Source organism: Micromys minutus (assembly GCF_963924665.1).
Source record: "Micromys minutus genome assembly, chromosome: 2".
Classification (NCBI taxonomy): domain Eukaryota; kingdom Metazoa; phylum Chordata; class Mammalia; order Rodentia; family Muridae; genus Micromys; species Micromys minutus.
This window is the reverse complement of record NC_137971.1, coordinates 96,566,469-96,592,181: the sequence shown is the minus strand read 5'-3', so window position 1 is coordinate 96,592,181 and position 25,713 is coordinate 96,566,469. Positions and strand designations below refer to the sequence as shown.

The 25,713-nt window shown below is 43.1% G+C and overlaps 1 protein-coding gene across 1 annotated transcript; it reads right to left on the bottom strand.

Annotated features, from left to right (window-relative positions):
• Window positions 1–257: 257 nt before the first annotated feature.
• AAMDC (adipogenesis associated Mth938 domain containing) lies at window positions 258–25,312 on the bottom strand. Its single transcript, XM_080911112.1, has 4 exons — window positions 25,193–25,312; window positions 13,661–13,810; window positions 7,632–7,727; window positions 258–628 (listed from the first exon to the last, which is right to left on the bottom strand). The coding sequence occupies exons 2-4, from the start codon at window positions 13,790–13,792 to the stop codon at window positions 488–490; spliced, it is 369 nt and encodes a 122-aa protein (XP_080767238.1). The 5' UTR covers window positions 13,793–13,810; window positions 25,193–25,312; the 3' UTR covers window positions 258–487.
• Between the last annotated feature and the right edge of the window lie 401 nt (window positions 25,313–25,713).

The following is a 25,713-nucleotide window of genomic DNA, read 5'->3' as shown; positions in this document are numbered from 1 at the left end:
CAGTGTCTACCATATAAAGTGCTTTAAGAAATAGTTGGGTTGGGCAAGATGGTGCATACTTTTGACCTCAGCTCTCAGGAGGCAGGCAGGCAGATCTCTGAGTTTGAGGCCAGCCTGGTCTATGTACTAAGTTCCGGGGAGATTTGGTCTCAACACACCCCCCACCCCATCCCCTGCCACCAAAAATAGCCAAAGTTTCCAAAGCGCCAATTATGGTGAGGTCTTCAATGCTCTCAACTTTCTCTTTGTCCTTCAGGTTTCAACCTTTATTTTTGTTTGTACTTTGAACCTAATACGTAGTACAATATTAAACATCAGCAGATCTCTCTTTTCTGATTTAAGCTACCTGGAGGGCAAGATTTTGCCTTAGCCTCCCATCAGTGTGTCCCAAGAACATGAACATAGGTCCTGAATACACAGGAGAGGCTGAGGTGGACAATGGTAAGACAGCCATTGCCGCCTGGAGGTTTGTTCTCTGTAGGCTCCATCAGCAGGTGGAATGGAAGACACCTCCTACCCTTACCCCCTGGGCAGCCAAGGCGTTATACTCCTTCACTGCCTGCTCTGTCTGCAGGACCCGCACAGCAATGCCTTGTTTCTCCAGGTACTCCACAGTCGAGGGAGGCACCTGGAAAGAAGGAAAGGTGAATGAGAAGGGGGCAAGGAGCTCAGAACTCTTTTCCCAGTACAAGGCAAGTGCACTTTACAGAATCAGACAGGACACCTGTCACTTCTCAGTCATCCGGTGTGTCGCCTTTTGAAAATTAGGCAGGAGCCCCAGTGAGTTTCAGAAGAGCCTCTGCAGCAGCTCAGAGTGCATGAGCTTGCACGAGGCCCTGTGTTCCCTCCCCAGTGCCAGTGTGGGGAAAAGGGGCCACTGTCAAGTTCCCAGGTGTTCCACTACATCCTCCCGTTATCTCCAGGGAAGAGCTGGATATGTGGGTCAGCCTGGGATAAGGCCTTTCTAGCACTGGTTCTGAGCAAGGAGGCAAACCCGGGACTTGTTCCTGTGTTTATAAATCAGATCAAGTCCTAACTTGTCTACAGGGCTGTTGTGAGAACTGAGTTAAGGTATAGAAAATGTCTAACATGGTGCCTATCCCATGCTGTGTAAATTTTTAAAGTTTGATCAGTTCAGCTTAAGTCTAAACTCGAACTTTCCCATGTGCCAAACCAAAAGACCTTCCACCAGCTTTTACAAGTGTCGAACCCTCCGGTTTGCAATACTTACATCACAAGTTTGTATGGGGATGCCACTGATACGCATATACTCCGAAAGTCACGTCTTCTCAGAGCAGCCTGTCTGGACTAATCTTAATAAGCAGCCTCTCCCAAGGCACCATTTTGTTTATAGTACTTATTACCTGAAGGTATCTAATTTGCTTCTTTTCATTTACAAATGACTTTTTAGATTTTATTATTTTATGTGTATGGTGCTTGGCTGTGGGCTTGGGATGTACTTAGTATACAGATACACTTGAAGACTCTGTGTTCTCTGGGAATTTGAGGTCAGCTTAGTGTACACAATGAATGCTTTCCAGGAGAGCCGGGCCTAATAACAGTGACCTTGTCTCAAAACAAACAAACAAACAAACAGGGAAATCATACCTGTACCTAAATTTATGACTAAACTATTTTCTATAGTTTAGGCATTATTTGAGACATTGAAGACTAAGATAAACAAAGCAAACAAGGTTTTTGTTACCACCATCAGTTAAAAGTCAGGCTTGAGAGTTGGCTCAGCAATTAAGAGCACTTATCAAGGTTTGATTCCCAGTGTCCACACGGTAGCTCCCAACCGTAACAACTTCAGTCCGGGGAATCTGCCTCTGTTGGCCTCCGCAGGGACCAGGCAATACATAATGCAAATATGTTCATGCAGGTAAGACAGCATAAACATGTACAAGAAAATCAATACATTTTTTAAAGTCACAGATACTTAAATTTTGTGTATTTGAGTTTTTGCAGCATGTGTGTGCCTGTGCACCACATAGGTTGCCTGTGGAGACCAGAATTGGGTATCAGATCCCTAGAGCTGTAGTTGTAGACGGTTGGGAGTCATCCTGTGGGTCCTCTCAAGGGCTCATAGCTGCTGAGGATCCTGGGAAACTGAACACAGGTCACTGTGCTTGTGAGGCAAGAATTTTATTAACTGAGTTCTCTCTCTGCAGCAGAAATTGCACCCAACTATTAATGGATATTAATTTTGATTTATCCTGAATATTTTTTAGCTCAATCTCTAGAGCTAAGTGAAATATTTTTAAATATGCCCTATATTTTCTTAGTTTGAAAAGTTTGTTACCAAAAGCCTTATATAGAGAAACTATTATAATGGAAAAAAAGGAACTTAAATTAAAATTTTTAGGTTTATTTATTTCTAATTTTGTGTGTTTTGCTTTCTTTTTTAAAAAATTATATATATATATATATATATATATATATATATATACACACACACACACACTATTGCTGTCTTCAGACACACCAGAAAGTGGCATCAGATCCCATTACAGATGGTTGTGAGCCACCATGTAGTTGCTGGGATTTGAACTCAAGACCTCTGGAAGAGCAGTCAGAACTCTTAACCACTAAGCCATCTCTCCAGCCCGTGTATTGCTTTTATGAATGTCTGTGTATCACCTTTGTGCCCAGTGTTCATGGAGGCCAGAAGAGGATGGGTGTCAGAGTCTGTGGACCTAGAGTTAGAGACAGTTGTTAGCTGCCATATGTGGTGCTGGGAGTTGACTCTGGGTTCTCCAGAGGAGCATCAGTACTCTTAACTCCTGAGCCATCTCACCAGCCCCTAGTTTAAAACTTTACACTATAAAGAGTGTCTTCACCAGTAGCTATAGAATTGCAGGGCATTTATAGAAAGGATATAATTATGTAGGTCTCTATATACTCAGGTGTACAGCTGTCTATCACAGTGTAAGAGGGAATACAGAGCAATGTATATGATACGATCCTGTTCACATGTGACTTAGAGTTTGACTGCTGTGAACAGACACCGTGACCACAGCAACTCTTACATGGACAACATTTAATTGGGGCTGGCTTACAGGTTCAGATATTTAGTCCGTTATCATTAAGGTGGGAGCATGGCAGCATCCAAGCAGGAATGGTTCATGAGGAGCTGAGACTTCTACATCTTCATCTAAGGGCTGCTAGGAGAAGACTGGTTCCCAGGTAGTTAGGAAGAGGGTCTCATTGCCCACTTTCACAGTGAGACACTTACTCCACAAGGCCACACCTCCCAATAGTGCCACTCCCTGGACCAAGCATACTCAAACCACCACGTTCCACTCCCTGGTCCCATAGGCTTGTTCAAATACATGAGTCTGTGGGGGCCATATCTAGCCATAGCATAATAAAAAGTACATTTATTACACTTCCAAGTCCCCATAGTCTATAGCAGTCTCAAGAATGTTAAAACTTGAAAGTCTTCTGAGATTCATCCAATCATTTAACTGTAACCCCAAAGCAAGACAGGAGGAGACCAGCTGGGCAAACTACTACCTCTGCATCTCAATGTCTGATGTCAAAGTATTCTTCAGTTTTCCAACTCCTTTCTGCTGTGTTAACTACAGCATAGTTCTTTCTCTTTGGATGGTTCTGCTCCCTGATAGCAGCTTTCCTCAGCAGCTATCCCATGCTATCTAGGACTTTCTAGTGGTCCCCACCTCCCACTGCTTCATATTTCTATTCATTCTTCTACCCCTCTGGACTTCTCTCCTGTCTTTTCCTACCTAAATCTGTCCCACTTCCCCCCCTCCCCTCTCCTACCCTGGACTCTCCCTCCCTCTACCTTCAGTGATTATTTTGTTCTTTCTTCTAAGTGGGAAGAAATTGAAACATCCACACGTTGGTTTTCCTTCTTGTTATGCTTCATATGGTCTGTAAATTGTATTGTGGGTATTCTGAGTTTTGGGATTAATGTCCATTTGTCATACCATGTATGTCTTTTGGGGTTATGATATTTTTTATAGCTTCGGTCTATTATACATAAGGCTGATTAACATAGTGGAGCATGTGTCCTTGTTATATGTTGGAGCGTCTTTTGGGTGCCATAATTGGGTCTTCAGGTAGAACTATTTCCAATTTTCTGAGGAACACCCATATTGATTTCCAGACTGGTTGTACCAGTTTGCAATCCCACCAACAATGGAGGAGTGGTCCTCTTTCTCCACATCCTTGCCTTTTTGGTCTTAGCCATTCTGACTGGTGTGAGGTGGAATCTCAGGGTTGTTTTGATTTGCATTTCCCTGATGACTGAGGATGTTGAACATTTCTTTAGGTGTTTCTCAGCCATTTGATATTCCTCAGTTAATAATTCTCTATTTAGCTTTGTACCCCATTTTAAAATTTGGGTCATTTGGTTTTTGGAGGTTAGATTCTTAAGTTCTTTATATATTTGGATATTAGCTGTCTATAGGATGTTGGGTTGGTGAAGATTTTTTTTCACAATCTGTAGGTTGCCGATTTGTCTTATTGACAGTATCCTTTGCTTTACAGAGGCTTTTCAGTTCCATGAGGTCCCACTTATTAATTGTTGATCTTAGAGCCTGAGCCATTGGAATTCTGTTTAGGAAATTTCTCCTGTGCCAGTGGATTGGTAGGATTAACATTGTGAAAATGGCCAACCTACCAAAAGCAATCTACAGATTCAATGCAATCCCCATCAAGATTCTAACACGATTCTTCACAAGCATGGATACTGCAATTCTCAATTTCATATAAAACACAAAAAACCCAGGATAGCAAAAACAATTAACAATAAAAGAACTTCTGGGACAATCACCATCCCTGACCTGAAGTTGTACTACAGAGCAATAGTGCTTTAACAAAACAGTAACAACAACAAAAACTACATGGTATTGGTATAGAGACAGGCAGGTTGATCGATGGAATAGAATTGAAGACTCAAAAATAAGCCCACACACATATAGACACTTGATCTTCAACAAAAAAGCCAAAACATACAATGGAAAAAAGGAAGCAATTTCAAAAAATGGTTCTGGTCTAACTGGCAGTCTGAATGTATAAAAATGAAAATAGATCCATATTTATCACCTTGCACAAAGCTCAAGTCCAAGTGGATCAAGGACCTCAACATAAAACCTATACACTGAATCCAATAGAAGAGGAAGTGGGAAAGAGCCTTGAACTCACTGGTCTCTTAGTTATTGTTAATTTTCTATTTCCAGCTAACACGTATCAATTGTCACAGTAATCACTTCTGTTCTTCACTGTAAAGCCAGTGCCACATTTCTGAAGCTGCTGAGTTCTGTTGCTTACTGGGGCTGAAATCCCCCCTCCCCCATATTCTATTACCAGCTTTTTGTTTTCCAATTCCCTCACTGCCTAAACTTGGCAAACCTGGAGCTTGCTCTAGAGATTAACCTTGAATTTACAGATCTGCTTGACTTTGTCTCCTGGGATTAAAGGCGTGCACCTCAGTGCCTAGACCCAAGCACTTTAGGGACACTGTTCAATATCCAGATCAACAGCCTGTGTCTTCCAACCTAAAGATCTGGATCACAGTGTGCCCTCCATCCCTGGAGTATAGTTCATTCCAGATTAAAATTCCAAACTGTTTCCTGTTTGACTGTAAACACACACAGTAAATTTAGCTGGGTGGGGTCTTACCCTGAGATCATCACTCCCTTGATTTCCTTACCTCCTTGAACACAGGATTCAGTTCCATTTAATTTCCTGGTGTCCCTTTATTATTACTTGAACCATACATTTCTTTAATCATACATTTTATAGTTTTTCTTTCTAAGTTTTCTACACTTGTTCAAAATGCTCTTCATGAAAAAACAAAGACCCTCCTAGGCTTTTATGAGATGTCTTTTGCCAATGCAATTAATATAAGTTTCTTTACCTTAGCCTCAGGTACATTTTTCAGGTAAGGGCAAAAAGCAGTCACATTCTTCACCAAAATACCACAAAAACAGTCTATAGACCACATTCTGAAATTGTTCTCTATGAAAACCTCTTGAGCCAGGTCTGCATAGTTCAAATCACTCTCAGCAACAAAGTCTTCCATATTCCTACCAGGATAGCCCATTAAGCCTTAAAGCATTCCACTGCCTTCCAAATCCAAAGTCCCCAAATCCACATTCTTCCAACCAAAAGCATGGTCAGGCCTGTCACAGCAATGCCCTAGTCCCTGGTACCAACTTCCGTCTTAGAATTTTATTGCTATGAATAGACACCAAGACCAAGGCCGACTCTTACAAGGACAGCATTTAATTGGGGCTGGCTTACAGGTTCAGAAGTTCAGCCCATTATTGTCAAGGTGGGAGCATGGCGGATTCCAGGCAGGCATGGTGCAGGGGGAGCTGAGAGTTCTACATCTTCATCTGAAGGCTGCTAGGAGAAGACTGGTTCTCAGGTGGTTAGGAGGAGGGTCTCAAAGCCCACCCCCTCCTGACACATTTCCTCTAACAAGGCCACAGTTTCTAATAGTGCCACTCCCTGGGCCAACCATATTCAAACTACCAAAACATGACAGGGCTGAATCTTCCAAAGTTTGTATGTGTCAGTGTTAACATATATGGAGTTGCACACAAAGGACTGAAACAGTATGAATTCTATGTGGAGACTGTGGGGGAAAGAGCTCTTCCATCTTTCTGAGTTATTCACTGACTCCTAGATGTTTTACAGTAAGTATGTACTATTTTACAAATGAAGTATACATCTATTTTCTGAATGCGGCAAAAAATATAACTTGAAAGAAAACAAAAAGGGATACCATAAAATATACTATAAAAATGTAAAGTAGTGAGCTGGGCGCAAAGTTGATGCTTCTTCTAGCACATGGAAGGAAAGCAAGAGGCTCACAGCAATTCCCAGGCGAGCTGGGGATGCAAAAGAAGATCCCGTCAAAACTAGGCTACACTGATAAACCGGGGATAGAGCTCAGTTGGCGGAGTACTTGCCGAGCATGTGTGAACCCCTGAGTTTATCCCCAGTATGGCATGAACTGTGTGTGATAATGCATACCTGTAATCTTAGCATTCAGGATATAGAGGCAAGAGGCCCAAATGTTCAAAGACCAACTATAGTTATGTACCCCTTAATGGCTTTTTCATCTAAAATCGGACCCCATGTTTAAGTGCAGTTCTGTAAGAACACATAGCCAAGTGGCACCCCGTGTGTGTGTGTGTGTGTGTGTGTGTGTGTGTGTGTGTGCACTCTAATGTTCACACAGTGATAATTTACACAACAATGCACTACCCTGAGTGATCCCTGTGATTGTGTGTGTGTGTGTGTGTGTGTGCACTCTAATGTTCACACAGTGATAATTTAAACAACAATGCACTACCCTGAGTGATCCCTGTGATTGACTCACTTGACCCACTGATCTGATAACCACATAAGGTGAAAAATTGTGAGGTATTTGTGAGATATAGTTGAGAGAACACAGTCAGGATGGGCGTAGAGACTTGGAAAGCCCAGCACCGACAAAGTGGAGTGTACGAAGTCTTACTCATCCTACGCCACACATTGCTCAGCAAAATGAGAGGCCATGATACTTAGAGCTGAACTGTGGAGGGAATATAGAACAGAATTAAGGTCTGGGGAACAAGTGACTGTCCACAGGAGTGTTGGTCATCAGAACCTACCTTCAAGGCCTCACTCATTCCTCTGCCAATCACAAGAGTCTGCACACCCTTCTCAGCAACTTCCTTTACGTCTGCTGGCTGTACTCCAGGAGAATGCTGGATATGGAGGAGAGAGCAGAAAGGTACCAATCTTTCCTCACAACCCAATTCTTTAAAACACCTTTTATTTTAAGTGTATGCCTAAGATGAATACGAATTCTTTAAGTGTTTTGCCTTCATGTATGCATATGCAGCAGGTGTGTGCCTGGTGGCCACCAAGGCCAGCAGAGGGCATCTGATCCACTGGAGCTGGAGTTACAGGCATTTGTGAGCTGTCACATGGATGATGGAAGCCAAACCCCAGGTCTTCTGCAAGAGCAGCAAACGTTTAGCTGCTGAGCCCTCTCAACAGCCCCCACGGCAGACTTTATGGTGCTCATGCTACAACAGCTCACTGAGGTTTACTCCTGCCAAGCATAGTCTCTTACCCTGGGCATGAAAACAACAAAGGAGATACAGAGCTGCGTCCAAGTGGACTGAGGAACACGGACGCTCTCTCTTCTCCAACCCCGCCCCTCTGTTTGGGGCAGAGCTCATTAAGCTCAGTCTATGTCCTGTCTCTAGCTATGGTGTGTTGGGATTTAGCCGTATGTTACAATGGCCAGCAGGATGTTACATATGTTACAATCCCAGTGGGATGAGGAGCAGTGTTAGCAAGTAAGATGTCTCAGGGGCTATGAGTATGTCCTCCTTGTAAAGAGGACCTGCTTCATCCCACTCAACAGCTCACAATTGCCTATAACCCCAGCTCTGGGTGATCTGATACCTTCTTATGACCTGTGCACTCACATGGGCACACTTATACACAGATACGCACATAATTAAAAAAGTATTTGGTATGACTCAGGCACAATAACAGGTGTGCTCAAAGAAGACAGAAACTGCACACCATGCTAAGATTTCAATTTAAGAAACAAGAATCCTGTGGCTGGGGATGTAGGGAAACTAAAGAAACCCTGTCTCAAAAACAAAAAACAAAAAGACAATGTAAGAAAAGAAAAAAGGAAAGGTAAGCACAAAGACCTCCACTGTCCTACTATAGATAAGGAAGCTGACACTCAGAAAAATATACAACTTGATTAAGATGACACACTGATATATAGTGCTATAATGAGCACTTTGCTGGGCTCTGATACCAAGGAACAACCTCCCTGAGGCTTGAAAGAATAAAACATAAAACTGGGTGGTTTAGTCCCAGCACTTGGGAGGCAGAGGCAGGTGGATCTCCGAGTTTGAGGCCAACCTGGTCTATAGACTGAACTCCAGGACAGCCAGGTTTACACAGAGAAACTCTGTCTCAAAAACCCAACCAACAAACCATGACTAAACAGAATTGTGCTAAACCCAGTAACTGACCTATGTAAGTTCCACTTTTATAGCAAAATCTCTTTCCATGCCTCTCCTCTCCCTCCACTGGAAAGGTAAAGGGCCAAGATGGAGGAGGCAGAATAAAATTTCATTAAAATGGAGGAAAACAAACCTAGGAGCTGTAGAGATGAGCCAGTGGTTAAAAGTACAATCACACCTCCTAAGTGTTTATCTTAAAATCTTGAAATCAAACTCATGTTTACACAGAACTTTCTTTTTCTTTCCAAGACAGGGTCTCACTCTGTAGACCAGGCTGGCCTGGAACTCACTTAGATCCTCCTGCCTCTGCCTCCCCTGTGCTGGGATTAAAGGTATGCGTCACCAGGCCTGGCTTCACACAGTACTTCTTAGTGTTCTTAGTATTGTATTCATAGTTGCCTACAGTTGAGAACATTGTAACAGACGATCATCAACCCTGAGTAAACTGATCTGTTACAAGTTTCTGATGGACTGTTACTCAGCAATAAAGAGGAACAAGTTAACAATGCACATGTCAACACTCTGACAGCTAAACTTAAATAGAGCCTGTATGTTAGACTGTGGTATTTGCTAGGTTCCCGACTTTAATCATCGCTTTGTAATTATAGAAAAGAACACCAGGCACAAAAGTACATCATCCTGGGACAGACTCTGAGGATTATTTCCAGTTTCTCTGTTCTTACAAAGAGTAGAAAAAATTGAGAGGATTAGATTGTTAGATACTTAAGGGCTGGAGAGATGGCTCAGTGGTTAAGAGCACTGACTGTTCTTCCAGAGGTCCTGAGTTCAAATCCCATAAACCACATGGTGGCTCACAACCATCTGTAATGGGATCTGATGCCCTCTTCTGGTGTGTCTGAGGACAGTGGCAGTGTACTCATATAAATAAATAAATAATTTTTAAAGAATAAGTTAATGGTCTGGAGAGATAGCTCTGGTTAAGAGCACTGTTGCATCTGGGAGTAGTAGCGCACATTTAATCCCAGAACCCGGGAGGCAGAGGCAATCGGATCTCTGTGAATTTGACACCAGCCTGGTCTACAGAGTGAGTTCCAGGACAGCCAGAGCTACACAGTGAGACCCTGCCTCCAAACAGACAAACTAGAGTACTTGTTTCTCCTTGGGAGGACCTGGTTTTGAGCCCTAGCACCCACATGGTGGCTCACACCTCAGTTTCAGGAAATCCTAGGCTCCCTCTGGTCTTGGTGAATACTACATGCAAGTGGTACACAGACATACATGCAGGTAAAACACTTGTGCACACAAACAAAATAAAAATTGAATTGAGTTAAAATGTTTGTGAATATTTGTGAGTAGGTGCTTTGCCTACATGAATATTGGTGTAGTATGCGCATAGTGTCTGTGGAGGATAGAAAGCAGTGTCAGCTCTCTGAGAAATGGAGTTAGACGGTTGTGAGCCACCCGTGGGTACTGGAACTCAGAACCAGGTCCTCTGAAAAAGAAACAACTGCAACGGCTCTTAACCTCTGACATCTGTCCGGCCCCAGCTTGGAATGTCTTGAAATTACTTAAAAAATGTGAAAGGCAAAGTTGAACAGGGACATATCTACATGATTGTTTTATACATTTGAAATGATTTCTTTATTTTTTATTTTATGTGTATTGGTGTTTTGCCTGCATGTATGTCTGTGTGAGGGGGTCAGATCCCCTGGCATGGAGTTACAGACAGTTGTGAGCTGCCATGTGGGTGCTGGGAATTGAACACGGGACCTATAGAAGAGCAGCCAGTGCCCTTAATCCCTGAGACAACTCTCCAGCCCCATGATTATAACTTTTTATTAAAGACTATAAAAGAATTGGACCAGATGTTCTTTTTAGTCCCATACTCTGTGATCAATCCTAGATCCACCTTGAACTTAGTAAATATAATTTTACATTTTTAAAAAATTATTTACTTAATGTATGTGAGTACTGTAGCTTCTCAGACACACCAGAAGAGGGCATCAGAGCTCATTACAGATGGTTGTGAGCCATGTGGTTGCTGGGAATTGAACTCAGGACCTCTGGAAGAGCAGTCAGTTCTCTTAACTGCTAAGCCATCTCTCCAGCCCAATAATTTACATTTTTTTTTCCTGAAGCTATGACCACAGCGAATGTTTAAGAGAACTACAGATCAGGGTTGGGGAGCTTTTACCTTCCTTAAATGTGTTTCCAATAAATGCATTTATTGGGTGTTTGCTTCATTTAACAAACTGTTTTGAATAGAGCGGTGGTTCCCAAACTCCTAGGGTTCACGTTGTTTCACTGTTGTAACTGTCATGGAAGAAGGCCACGCCGACTTGGAGAAACTCAGTGTGGGCTCTAAGGAGTGCAAGACTGTAATCTGGAGATTCAGACTAGAACCAGCTGTGGCTGGCCAGAGCCATTCGGAGCTGCTGGATCTGTGGAACACATGTGATGAATTCAGCTGCTGCTGCTGCTGTCCTGCAGGCCCACAGCATCCTGTACTGAGCAATAAAACAGCAGCAGGAGCGCGTGGATCCAGGCTTTGGCAGTAATTACTCTCAGGTGTGGAAACCTGGAGTTGGAGCATCACACCGTTACCACGCATCTTCAAACTGCCCTCGGCTCCTCTATGCTTCCAATTCCTCAAGACAACTACCGAGACTCCCATGGAGCACAATTCCATTCATTATCAGGAGGCTTTTATGACAGTCCAGGGTTGTAAGGCTCACTGTTTTTCTTGGGGGAAAGCTATTGTAGAGCAGTGTCTTGTCTACTACCCATTATAGCAACCAAACAAGAGGACTTCATCCTTTGTGGCTCAGACATTTTACAATCAAATTGAAAATGAAATATGCCTAAATTAAGCTTTCAAAAACCCACCCCCTTCTGCCAGAATGAAAGGCTTATAAATGGATAGGAGAACCATCAGCTGGCTGCATTGTGTTAAAAGTAGACTCTGTGAGTGAAGGTTACAGGACTGTTGGACTATCCCCTGTTGACACTGAGCTATGTTCTCACCTGAATGAACAGCCTCTTCACCGATCTCTTACTCTACCAGGCACTGGCTGCTTTCCTGCCACAGTCTTGTGAAACTTCTGGTAACAGTTCTCCAGTGATTTCAGCCACCCACAACCACGGACTACAGGAGCCCCGAATTTCACTTTGAACAATTTTGCCGTGGTTCTACTAATAAGGGGAGGTCAAACATGGTCTGCTGTGGCATGCTTACCTATGAGCAGCACTCTCAGGAATGGGAGGTCCTCTGGGGTAGCACATAAGATTCAGAACCAAACCACGCTAGGTCTAAATCCTGCCTCTGTGAGCCTGGGGTAATAAGGCCCACACATCAGGAACTTGAAATGCCCACCCCTTACTTCAAGGTGCATGGCTGATCTGGGCTAAAGTTTGTTCCTTAAGGACTAAATTCCCAACAACAAAACATTAGGCGAGCTCGGGACAACCTGTGGAGGAGGGGGATCAGAGGAACCAGAGGGGTCAGGGACACACCATGAGAACAAGGCCCACAGAATCAACTGACCAGGAACCTGTAAGGGTCTGACTTAGGTCTTCTGCATATACGTTAAGGCTGAGTAGCTTGGTATTCCCACGGGAATCTGAAGAGTGTGGTCGGGGGCTGTCCTTGGCGCTTTTGTTCACTTGTGGACCCTTTTCCTTCTAACGGGCTGCCTTGTGCAGCCCGGATGTGATGGTGTGCGGGGGGTCTTACTGTAGTCTGTTAATGTAGTGTTTCCTTGGTGTCCCTGGGAGGTGTGCTCTAATCTGAGGGAAGGCTGACAGGGGTGGATCTGGAGAAGGGGGAGGTGGTGAGGGAGGAGGAACTGCAGTTAGGATGTAAAAATAAGAGAAAAATAAGAAACTTGCTAAATTCTGTGATTTTTTTTCCCCCACAACATAACATTTATTTAAAACTGAGGGGTTTAACTTGATGGTGGTGGTGCACACCTTTAATCCCAGTACTTGGGAGGCAGAAGCAGATGATCTCTGTGAGTTCAAGGCCAGCCTGGTCTACAGAGTGAGTTCCAGAACAGCCAGGGAGCCAGGGCCACACAGAGAAACCTTGTCTTGAAAAAAAACCAAAACCAAAAACCAAACAAATAAACAAAAAAAAAAAAAAGAAAGAAAGAAAGAAAAGAAAAGGAGTAATAAAAGTGTGGAATTTAATAAAGCATCAGTTCTGTCAGGAGCTCGAGGTGAGACAGAAAAAACGAAACTGGGCGCTCACGGGGTGCTTTTGGGGAGTGACAAGTATCTCTTGGGATTAATATAATAGTAACTCTACAAACCTATGAATATGAATTGAATCTGGGGTCCATTACAAGTATTTTAAATGACTAATTTTTGTTTTATGTGCATTGATGCTTTGCCTACTCCCATGTGTATGAGAGGGTGTCAAAGCCCCTGGAACTGGAGTTACAGTCCTGAGCAGCCATGTGGGTGCTGGGGACTGAACCCAGTTATTTTTGGAAGAGCAGCCAGTGCTCCTAACTCTTGAGCCATCTTTTCAGCCTTACATTGTGCACTTCAAAGGGGTGAGTTTAATGGCAATACATACCTTTGACAAGGAAGAGGGAGAGACTGACTTGGCTGCTTAGGAGGCTGGAAGTTACTTGCTTGGCGGCCTGCAGCGTAAACCAATCTAGTCACTGGAGCCTTACCTCAGTTCCTGTTTCTCTCCAATCCCAAGCCCGACTGCCTCCTGGCCAAACTTTGCAATCCTTATAGGTTAAGGTAGAGCCTTGTACTTTCATTTGTCCCCAAGAGAGGGAGGCAATTTTCGGGGAAGCCATAAGTAACTGAGCTGAAATCTGAAATTTAAAAAAAAAAAAAAAAAAAAAAAAAAAAAAAGGTGCTAAGTCAGCCACCAAGGAAAGTTGGAACTGCTCCAAAACTCAGAGATAGAAAGCCCCAATTGTCTACAACCTGAGAGAGTGAGAGGTACCCTTCTCTAACAGGAGTCTTACTCTATTCTGTACACAGGCTTTAACTGATTATTTCCCTAAAATATATTGTTCTTGGGAGCTGAATCATGCAAGCACAGAAAGCAAATGTGACAAATTATTTCCAAAACTCTAGAGGTAATCTCAGGATATTTCACTAGAGACGAAGTTTGGGAGTGATGCTTTCTTTGCTCCAGTCTGACGGAATGAAGAGGTGACATGGCCTAATCCAAGCTGGAGATACAGCTTAGGACATGGGAACACCGGGTTCTTTTCTTTGACCTAATTCGGAGTACCCATGTTGAGCAGCTCATAACTGCAGGAAACTCCAGTTCTGGGGATCCGGTGTCCTCACCAGCCTCAAAAGGCACCCACACAGGTGACATATAACCACACAGACACGCATTTATATGAGTAAATTAAAAAAACAAAACAAAAAAAAAAAAAACGAAAGAAAATTCTAACACCTTGCTTATAAAACAATTATTTGTCAGTCTAGAAATAAAATTAAAGCTCTACCATAAACTGCTTATTTCTGCAAAACACCGAATCTTGGGTTAGTTCTGCTCCCGGGAATTCTCTATGAGGATTCTGTAGGCACCTAAGTTCAGTGTAGGAGTACGGAAGCAGATAGGCTTCCTGCTGCTACGGAGTAAGCAACTGACTGGTGAACTAGGACTGAAATTCTCCACGAGGGAGAGATGGTTGAATGGCTCAGTCAGTAAAGTGCTTGATGTGTGTGGCTGTTCAAACAGGTTTGCCCCCATAGACTAGTTCAAATGCTTGGCCCATCGGAAGTGGCATTAGGAGGTGTGGCCTAGTTGGAGGAAATTCGTCACTGTGTAGGTGGGCTTTGAGGTCTTAGTGCTCAAGCTCCACCCAGTGTGGAAAGAGACCCTCCTCCTGGCTGCTTGCAGAAAAGTTTCCTCGAGCCCATGTCTGCCTGCACGCTGCCATGCTTCCCACCACCATGATAATGGACGGAACCTCTGACATTATAAGCCATCCCGAATTACATGCTGTCCTTTGTATGAGTTCCCTTGGCCATGGTGTTTGTTCACAGCAATGAAACCCTAAGACAATGTACAAACTTGAGGAGCAGAGTTAGGTCATTAGCACTCACGTACAGAGCAAAATCTGGGCGTGGCTACACACACCTGTGATCCCCACGCTGGGAAAGCAGAGGCAGGAGGATCCCTGGGACTCGCCGGCCAGCTAATTTAGCTGAATTCTCAAGGTCTAGATTCAGTGAAAGACCCTTTCTCAAAAGATAAGGTAGAGGGCAACTGGTGACGTGAACACTTACATGTATACATGTCCACAACACTCCCTGATATGTACAGGAGCATAATATGTATATTACACACAGAGAGGATGAAATTCTCAAGAGTGACACGAACTCTCCATGTATCCCAAGTAGACCAGAAGCCATGAGCTCATGCTTGCGAAGACCTGGGTAGATATTCACTGGAACATTCCACACCGATAATGCCGAATCACAGGAACAAAGAGAGAAGAGGCAGAAGGGGGCCAGGCAGATATGAAATCTAGTACAAACAGGTAGGATTTTCAGTTCACTCTTCAGTGCACACATGGGTCCGTTGGTAGAACACAGAACTCTTGGCTCAAAGTGTAATTGTAACAATTTTAAGAGAGTTTGGATTTGTTTTGTCTTTTTGGGACAGGGTTTCTCTATTATGTGCCTCTGGCTGTCTTGGAACTCTTATGTGGGCTAGGCTGGCCTGGAACTCACAGAAATCCACTTGCTTCTGTCTCCCACGTGTTGGGATTAACAGCATGCACCGAGGACCAGGCTTGTTTGAGTCAGGGTCTAGTGAATCTCAAACTGGGTTTGATTCTAGGATAATCTTGATTTTTGATCCCCCTGCCTCTACATAGCTTTGGCAGTTTTCTACCTCTCTGTCCTTAAAGTACATAACCTTTGGTAAAGACAATTACAAACTCATCCTTTTACCCAATAACATTAACTAATAATGCAACTTTACTACTTTAGTTTCTAAATAATTATTGCAAAATACACAAGAGAGAAGATAAGCTTACTGCTTTGAGCACAGTGAGAGGAAGACAAATGTAAAACGCATGTACTGTAGGAGAGAAAACACATTTTCCCAGGCATCATGGTGCACTCACTCCTTTAATGCCATCACTTGGAAGGCAAAGGTAGCATTGCTGTGTGTGTGTGTGTGTGTGTGTGTGTGTGTGTGTGTAAGTGCACAGACCATGCCTATGTAGAGGCTGGAACATCACGGAGGAACTGCTTCTCTCCTGCCACCTGTGGGATCCCAGGATGGAATTCAGGTAGTCAGGCTTCCCTGCTGAGCCTCTACCTGCTGAGCTGTCACAAGAAAGCTTTTGAGAAGCAATAGAATGACTTATGGGAAATAGTAAATTGGTATGAGCAGAAGATGTCTGTGTCTTGAGGAATGTGTTATGGCTTGGGATACAAAAGACCACGAGTGGCTTAAAGGACAGAAATTCTTTTCTCAGTTTGGAAAGCTGGAATCCAAGATTATGAGGACAGCAAGGTTGGTCCCCGGTGAGGCCTCTTTATGGTTTGCAAACGGATACCTTGCTATGTTCTCATGGGACTCTTTCTATACCCATGTACATTCCCGGTGTTGCTTCCTGTTCTTTCTAGAACAGATTAATCTTCGCAATGTGCATGTGCAAATGCCTGCTGAAGTGGAAGTGTAGCTCATGCATGCAGAGAGGCCAGCAGAGGGCACTGGACCCTTTGGAACTAAAGCATAGGTTCACTGTGACCTGTGGGTGACAGATCAGATGTCCTACATATCAGATATTTACAGTACAATTCACAGCAGTAGAAGAATTTACAGTTATAAAGTAGCAACAAGATAATTTAATGGTTGGGGCCACCACTACATGAGGAACTGTATTAAACAGTCACAGCATTAGGAAGGCTGAGAACCAGTGAACTAGAGTTTTCAGATGGTTTTGAGACACCTTGTGGATGCTGAGAACCTAACTTGGGTCTTTTGCAAGAACTGTAAGCATTCTTATCTGATGAGCCATCTTGATGGCTCCTCTCTGTAGAGAGTGGAGGATGCTGAGTGAGCAAAGGCACAGGCATGCTAAGGACCAACGCCTCAGACTCACAGGAAGTTGGTAGTCTTCTTCCTTGTCCAAGTATAAGTATTTACAGACCACTAGTCAGCATGTACAAAACTTAGAAACCTAGTTGCTTTCTCCCTTCTTCCCGTTCTCCTACAGAGACTAGCTGTCCTTCCTTCCCCACCCTGAGGTGTCGAGGTAGTTGGTGCAGATTCATCAGAGTGAGCCCAGCTCACCTGAGCCCAGCTCTTCCATCTTTATGTATATCATTTCTTTCGTATTACTGTTTTTCTTCATTCCTTTGCTATCCCAGTCAGGTGTCTAGATCCAAGGCAGAAGCTTCTCTGATTCTCTTTCTTTTCCCGTTCCCCTCTTCCTCCCTCCCTCCCTCCTCCTCCTCCACCCTCTCCCACTCTCCCTCTCCTGGGTTTCACTATATAGCCATGGCTGGAGCAGAACTTGGACCCAAAGTTGCTATAGAGACCACTCTGTCTAGAACTCACAGATATACCTATCTCACCCCGAGTTCTGGGTTCTATACTACCATGCCCATTATTACTCATTTTTAAATTGTATGCGTATGGGTGTTTTGCCTGCACACAATTCTGTACATCATACACATGCCTGCTGCCTATAGAGGGTGAAAAAAGGGTCAGGACTCCTGGACATGGAGTTACAGGCAGTTGAGTGCTGGACACCAAACCCAGGCCCTCTGAAAGAGCAGCCATTGCTCTTAACCACTGAGTCATATCTTCAGCTCCCATTTTACATTTACGTTACACCAAACATTACAAAGGTTATTTGAAACTAACATTTAACATCCATCCTCATAGCAGGGAAGTGATGGCACACGCCTTTAATCCCAGCACTTGGGAGGTAGAGGCAGGTGGATCTCTGAGTTCTGAGTTCAAGGTCAGCCTGGTCTACAGAGCAAGTTCCAGGACAACTAAGACTATCCAGAGAAACCCTGTGTCAACCACCCCCAGACTATTCTTATAGCTTATGTGTAAACTCTCCTAATAATAATACTAATATCAACAATGAACAAAATTCAGAATAATATTGCAAAGGACATAAACACACTGCAATGTCCACTTTTGGATATGGAAGGTAACACTGTAAGGTTGAACAACTTCAAGAGAGTTGTGATTAGAACCCAGGTCCATCGGACTCCTATCCTCATACTGTGTTGATACTAGAAACATTCTTCTGCAAGTAGATGAACTGCCCCTAAGATCCAGGTCCTCTGAACCAAAGAAGAGCCGTTTCCCTGATCCATTCAGTTTTATTTCTGGGCTCTTCCTTACATGATATTCTTGTAAGAACCCTTCAAACATCTCAGCTATGTATTTCTTGTCAGGAATGAAGCTGTTACTTCCTGAATTTCTTACTTAGTAATTTTTCTTGGAGCCTATGTCCTGTAAGCATGATCACATGTTTGCAGTTGTAAATTTGATGTCTCAAAAATTACTTATATGTCTACTCTGTTTACTGTCATGCATTTTTTATCCAGTTCCTGCCTGTCAGTGAAGGGCTGTGATGGCTCAGTAAGTTGCTGTGCAAACCTGATGGTTTGAGTTCAATCCCCAGAACTCATGTGAAGATGGAAAGTGAAAACTGACTCCACAAAGTTGTCCTCTAGAGGATTGCAAGATGACATGGATTAAAGGTGCTTGCTACTGTGCCTGACCTGAACCTGAGTTCAATTGCCAGAATCCATATAGTAGAGAAAACCAACTCTAACAAGTTGTTATCTCATTTCTACAAGCATGCAAGCGCTTGCATGCACACACACAGAGAGACAAATGTAAAAAAAAAAAATTAAAAAAATTATCCTCAGATCTCCAAACATATTCATGTGCATATACCTACCCTGGATTTAAAAAAGAAAAAACATCATTCAGTGGATTCCACACACACTACTTAGATTTGGACTTTCCTCTTTCCCAGGCAGTGGTGGTACATGCTTTAATCCCAGCGTGCAGGAAGCAGAGCAGGCCTATGTTCCAGTCCAACCAGGTCTACAGAGCAAGTTCTGAGACAGTCTGAGACAAAGAGAACCTGTCTCACAAACCCAACCAAACCAAATAAAAACAAACCAAAACAAAAGCTTTCCTTCTACTTCACTGATAAAACGACCATTCATTAGTCAGCTTGGACTACTATAACAAAATATTAATTACATCAAGAGAAACTTATTTTCCACAGTTCTGGAGATAGGGAGCGTTCTCTAGTCCTCGAAGAAAGTCACCTATGCTATCCAATTAGGGCCCACACTGATGACCCCACTTAAACCTGATAGAACTTCTTTTTAATTTCACATTTGGATTGCTGTTCTTTTTTTTTTTTTTTATAAGATTTATTTATTTATTTTATGTATGTATATAAGTACACTGTAGCTGTCCTCACACATACCAGATCCTATTACAGATGGTTGTGAGCCACCATGTAGTTGATGGGATTTGAACTTGGGACCTCTGGAAGATCAGTCAATGCTCTTAACCGCTGAGCCATCTCTTTAGTCCTTGATTGTTTTTCTTTTCTTTTTTTTTTTTTTTTTTACAACTTTATTTAAAAAAACAGATACATGTACAGATTTTTCTGGATTATTTTTCTAATATGCTGAAACATACTTGATTTCTGAGATTTTATTTAGAATCCTACAAACTTACTTGTTAATTAAAATTTTGTTTATTTAAAATTCTATTTCTTAAGATTTCTTATGTACAAGACCATGTCACTTAAGATAAAGTATAAATCCATATATGCCTCCCCCATACTAATTTGAATACATTTTCTTTCTTTTCTGGTTGCCCTGGTTAGAACCTCACTTCAGTGTTAAATACAATTGGTACAGTTGAGCAGATATACATGTCTTGCCCCTGATTTTAAGGTGAAACCATCAATATGTTAAATGTCAGACTTGCCTATATATTGCTAAATTAAATAAGGTTGAAAATGGTTCCCAGATATTCCTAGTTTAAGAGCAGTCAGTGCTCTTAACCACTGAGCCATCTCTCCAGCCTCACCTTTTAATTCTTTGATGAATAAATACATTAGGTCAAGGCCCCTAGACTGACTGTGATGGTTTCCATTTTTTGTTCTCTTTTTAGTATAATTTTCATCCTGATGTACTAAGTTGATTATAAAAATACATCAATGGATCATGAGTCACAGTTTGAAACTACTACTATCAGCTTGGGCTATATTAAACGTATTTAAGAATGAGACAGTGCAGACTATATCAAAACTGGAAATGCTGTGTTGAGATAAGGTCTTTTTGTGTCTGTATTAAATATCCTGTTGGGAGAATTTGTTGGCGAGGCACTTGCTAAACAGTATGGCAGAGGTATGCTTGGAACGCTCTGGGCAAGTCTCCTTGCACCTAATATGTAAGTAGTGTGTGTATAATTTTGTGGCCCATACCCGTAAACATTGGTTTTTGCTATGTAGCATTCCAAACTATATAACATGATTTGTAAGATTAAAAGTTTGGGATATGGCTGTTGCTAGAGTGATTCCCCAGGCCGGGAGAAAATAGGCATAGTGGTGCTAAGCATAGTGGCACATGCTTTAATCCCGCACTCTGAGGGCTGAAGCAGGCAGAGCTCAGTACATCCCAGGCAAGCTGTAGAGATAACTATCTCAAAAAAGTGAGGGTTGGGCTGTGGGTGGGGCTGGGGAGATGGCTCTGTGGTTATGAGTACTTACTACTTTTGAGAGGACCTACTTGATTTCTAGCACCCATGTCGGGAGGCTTTTAACTGTTAACTTTAGTTCCAGGGGGGGATCTGTTGCCTCTGAACTTTGTAGGCACTGCCATATGTATACACACCCATGCAGACATGCACATGTACACATAATTTAAAAATCAAAATAAATCTTTAAAAGGGCACTTGGCCTGATGGCAAACACCTAGAATCTCCGTACTTCTGAGGTGGAGGCAGGGGATGAGCTCAAGTTCACCTTCAGCAACAGAGTGAATGGGAGGCTAGTCTGGGCTTCATGACTCGTAGGCAGGAACCTTCATGCCTGGCTTGGAATTGGATTCTGTGTCTGTCTTCTTTCACTCCATGTATTTTTGAGACTCATCCATATTATAGTGGAGTTGACAGTATATTTCAGTATTTGCCATGGTTTACTTCAGGAATAGATCACAATTTATAAATTCTTTTGAATAGCTTGCTGTTTTCAATAAACAATAATGCAAACATTAAGCAAAATTCAACTGAGTGCAAGTTAGTGTGTAGCAATAAATTTATTGCAGGTTTAATAAATAGATGCAATTTTATCTTTACATTCCAGTCTGGGGTGTGTGTGGGTGTGTGTGTTTTCCCCAACAACTGACTATGTGAAGGGACGACCTTAACCTTGCTTTGTAGTAAAACACCTCCCATCTTTTGGGTGGATGTAACTTTCAGATGCCTAAGGACTTAGCTCTCATTCTAGTCTAGAATGCGGATTCCGACCTGGAAGAGCAGGAACTGTAGCATTACTTATCAGTCCCCTCTGGAAGAGGTTGTGAAATAAAGTACAGTAAAAGAAAGCCACAACATTAAAGCCTTTTTCCTTTTTAGGATGTTATTTTACAACCTTGTGGGAAATCGGGAGGCAAGGTGCTAGAGAAGCTGACGTAGAAGGTAGGGTGGATAATTCCTTCGGTCCCAGCACATGGGAGGTAGCAACTGGAGGGTCAGTGCAGTTTGAGTCAGACTGTCTAGTGGGAGCCTCTCTGAAAAACTGACGGAACAAACAAACAAACAAATGAACCACAAACCAGAAGAAAGAAGAGGGGCGTGGTGAATCACGCCTGGTAATTCCAAACGTGTGAGGTAGGGAGGAGGATCAGGATGAGTTCAGGCACCTCACATACATAGTTAGAAATAAACCAGGACTTATGGCAATCCTGCCAGAAAGGAAACACACAGCTCACAGTCAAGACAGAAACCTGATAAGGTTTATATAACATGTAATAAACACCTTCAAAGTTTCTTTTCATAGAAATTCTTTCACAAAGGTGTAATTCAAATATTGTGTGCCTGGCTTGTTGTTGTTACAAAACGGCTGATAGAGATGTATTCTGGGTCAGATTTTCTCTCTTTCAACTTTATTATTTTTTTTTGTTTGTTTCAATTTTCCACGCGCATGCATGTGAATGTCCTTGTGCCACAACATGCTTGTGGAGGTCAGAGAACAACTTGCAAGAGTCAGTTTTCTTCCACTACCATGTCAGGTCATCAGAGCTGTAGTCACTGCACCATCTCCAGGTTTTCCTTGTTTCTCCTCTACCTCCACATTTTTCATTTTGAGACTGCTATCAAAATTCTTACTTTGATATTCCCAATTTCATTGGTTGTCTACAATATACATTTCCCCACTCGTTAAAACTTTGCAGTCACAATCCAGTCACTGTTCCTCTTAATAACGAATGCATTTATTATTTTATGAGTACACATGTGTGTCTGAGTGTATGTATACTTTTATTCCTGTGAGCAGATGACCTCAGAAGCCAGAGAGGGCACCAGATACTTAAAATCTAGAGTTCCAGGTAGTTGGGAGCCAAGCCTGGGTCCTGAAATCCAACCTTAGGTCCTCTGGAAAGAGTTTTTTTAAACTGCAAGCCACCTTCAGCTGTACTGTCTCTCTCCCTTTTGAGACAGTTTCACTGTGTAGCTTTGGCTCGCCTGAAGCCCTGAGACTGGCTGCTTCTGCTCTTTGGTCCTAGGATAAAAAGCCTGCGTCATCATACCCTACTACAACCACATTTTCTTAGAAACTCAAACAAACAAAACCCCCAAACCTTACTGTAGTAAAATATATATAACATAAAGAGAACTATTTGAATCATTTTTGGTAGTATTGACTTGAGGATTTGTTTGTCTGATTAAGAATTACTATTCCAGTGCTGAATAATAGATGGCTAAGTGGCTAAGCATGCTTGGTCTTTTTCCAGAAAAACCTATGGTTCCTAGCACCCAATCCAGTGGCTTACAAGCCACCTGTGGTTCCTGATGCTCTCCCTTCAGGATTACACATGCTTGTGCACACAGACACAAGATCATGGTTATGGTGGCACATATCAGTAATACAAATACTTGGAAGGTTTAGGGCGGAGGATCAGAAGAAGTTCAAAGCCATTCTTGGCTACATAGGAAGTTGGAGGTCATAATAGAATACACGGGACCCTGTGTGAAAATAATAAAATAAAGACCAGTAAGATGGGCCGTAAGTAAAGATGCTTATAGAGGAAGCCTGGCCATGTGAGTTCATTCCCTGGAGTATACATACAAGGTAGGAGAACAGAAGTTATTCAACAAAGTTGTCTTCTGACAAGCAGGCAAATAGCACAAATGTCCCCATACACACCAATAATATCTTAAAAGAATCATAATTTTTAGGTAACAACTTTCAGAGAATTGCTTTCCTCTTGAAAAATAAGTTTCTTTGATAATGAAAATGATATAGCTCATTATGGTTTTCCCTCTATTTACCTGGAAACACATAACATACTTTAATGTTTATCTGTGAAGCCAATGTCCATGTTCCTGGCATAATTGCCTATAAAAATATCTTTCTTCAGTTACACATTTTTCTGTTTAAATTAGAATATGCGTTGCCTTAAATTAGTTTTAGGAAGTAGATATTATGCAAATTATAAATATAGTCTTAAAATCTTGTCACAGTGTAATAAATTGTGGGCTAAATATAGCTGATTCGACCTAAATTATATTTTTGATAACAAGAAATATTTGATTCTTTGAAACAGTCTTACTTTATAGCCCTAACTGGCCTGAACTCAGTTTTTCCTGCCTCTGCCACCTTCCAGGACAAGAAGGAATATTTCAAAGTACATACAATGTGGCAGAGAATTACACTAGTCACTCTACTGTAAACTACCCATGATGTGGATATTATCTCACATTACTAAAGTTCAAAGTAACAAAGAAACCTCAGAAGGTTATAAAGTAATTAGGGGTAGGACTCAAGTCTGGCCCAATTCAAACTTCCAGCTCCTAAGCATACAGTATACTGTTTCCTAAGCTGCACGTTCTATTTTGCATTGTTTATGACTTTCCCCGTTCTGGGATTCTGAAAGAATGCCACATCCAACTCTTAAATGGAGTAGAACTCTGCTTCTTAACAAGACTACTGCTTTGCAGCCATCTTCCAGCTCTCTAAGTAGAACCCTAGCTCACCCTCTATCTAGACTCTGGCCACCTCAGAGCCTAAGCTTAGCCCAGAGTCTTCCCATCTTAGTTCCCCAGGAGAGGGTGGTGCCTCAGATTCTGTCACCCAGCAGGCGGCAATTCCTCACTAGTGATCCAGAGTACCTCAGGCTCTATCCATGGGAAGAGCTCTGGGACTGAGTCTTCCGTGTTGTGTAACAATTTCCATCTGACAAGGAAACTCATTAAACAGGGCAGTAAAACAACTCAAAACAGCGTCAGGAAGTCCCTGAAACTAACCAGATTCATTAGGTCCCTTTCTGTTAGAGTAAACAATAAAAGGTGAGAGTCTCTCTCAGCCTGAAGGAAGCTGAGCTGCAAAAAGCCCCTCAGACAAGCTGCGCTGCAAAGACGACGCTGAGATCAGACCAGCTTCCTGGAAGAAGCTGAAGCCATCTGAGCTGCCTGGGAAGAGGTTCAGACCAGTCACTTGGATAGGACGTGCCAACCCACTGAGCTGCCTGCATGCAGGCTGTGCAGGTTCCCAGTTTTTATAATGTCACCCATGCTGGGGTGGGCCCTGGGGATGCAGCTGTCTTTGAGTCATTGATGCTTCTGTAACTAACCTCTCATCCATACTCCTGTAAAAATAAGACATATTGGTTCGCCAAGTTGAACTTTGGTGTTATCTGTACTTTGGTTTGTCGGTGGGAGTCCTATGGGGGGGCGTGAAGTGTATTTACCGTCTCCCCAGGAAAGGTTTTGCCACACAACACTCAGTAGAGGGCAACACCCCTCAGCAAACTTTGAGAGACTTCTCTCCACGGTCCCGCGCCAAGCCACAGCCGCACGTTTCGCACATTTCCTTTCCCTAACCTCTCCCCACAGTGGTGTTCCCCCCTGCCATTCTTTTTCGGCGTCTTAATGTCTCTCTTCAACTCCCTCTCTCTCTCCTGGGCGCCTCCGTTCCCGGATCCCGCAGAAAACTCACGCAGCGCTCCTGTTCTCGGTCGCTCCTCCAGTCGGCTCCGTGCTTTACCTCTCCCTGCAGCTAGTTAAGTGATTCCGAGCCAGGGCGGCTCAGCTATCAGGCCTGGAACTAGCCTTCAGCCAGCCCACACTCGAAGCTCCGCCCCCTCCCCCCATTGGCTATCGTATCCAGTAAGTCCCGCCCATAGGCTCTCAGCCCGCCTCTCCGCCCCGCTTCCCTTGTTTTCATTCCCCCTGTCACACGAGGCAGTAGCAACCCCGAAGTGGGAGGGGAGAAGTCAGAGCGGAGAAGTCGTAGAGGGAAGGGGACGGGAAGAGGGCGGAAAGTGAAGGGCCCAGAGCGCCTCTCTGTCCCCGATCTAACTGAGTTCTCGACTGCTCCGGGCCGGCGTGGTATTGTGGGATCGCGGCGCCTGGCCGGAGACTCTCTCATCCGCAGGGGCGTCCACTCGAGAGCGCCTCCTGTCGTCCGTAGGGGTACCCTGCCATTTCTCGGCCCCCCAACTCCTCCCGCCCCCCCAT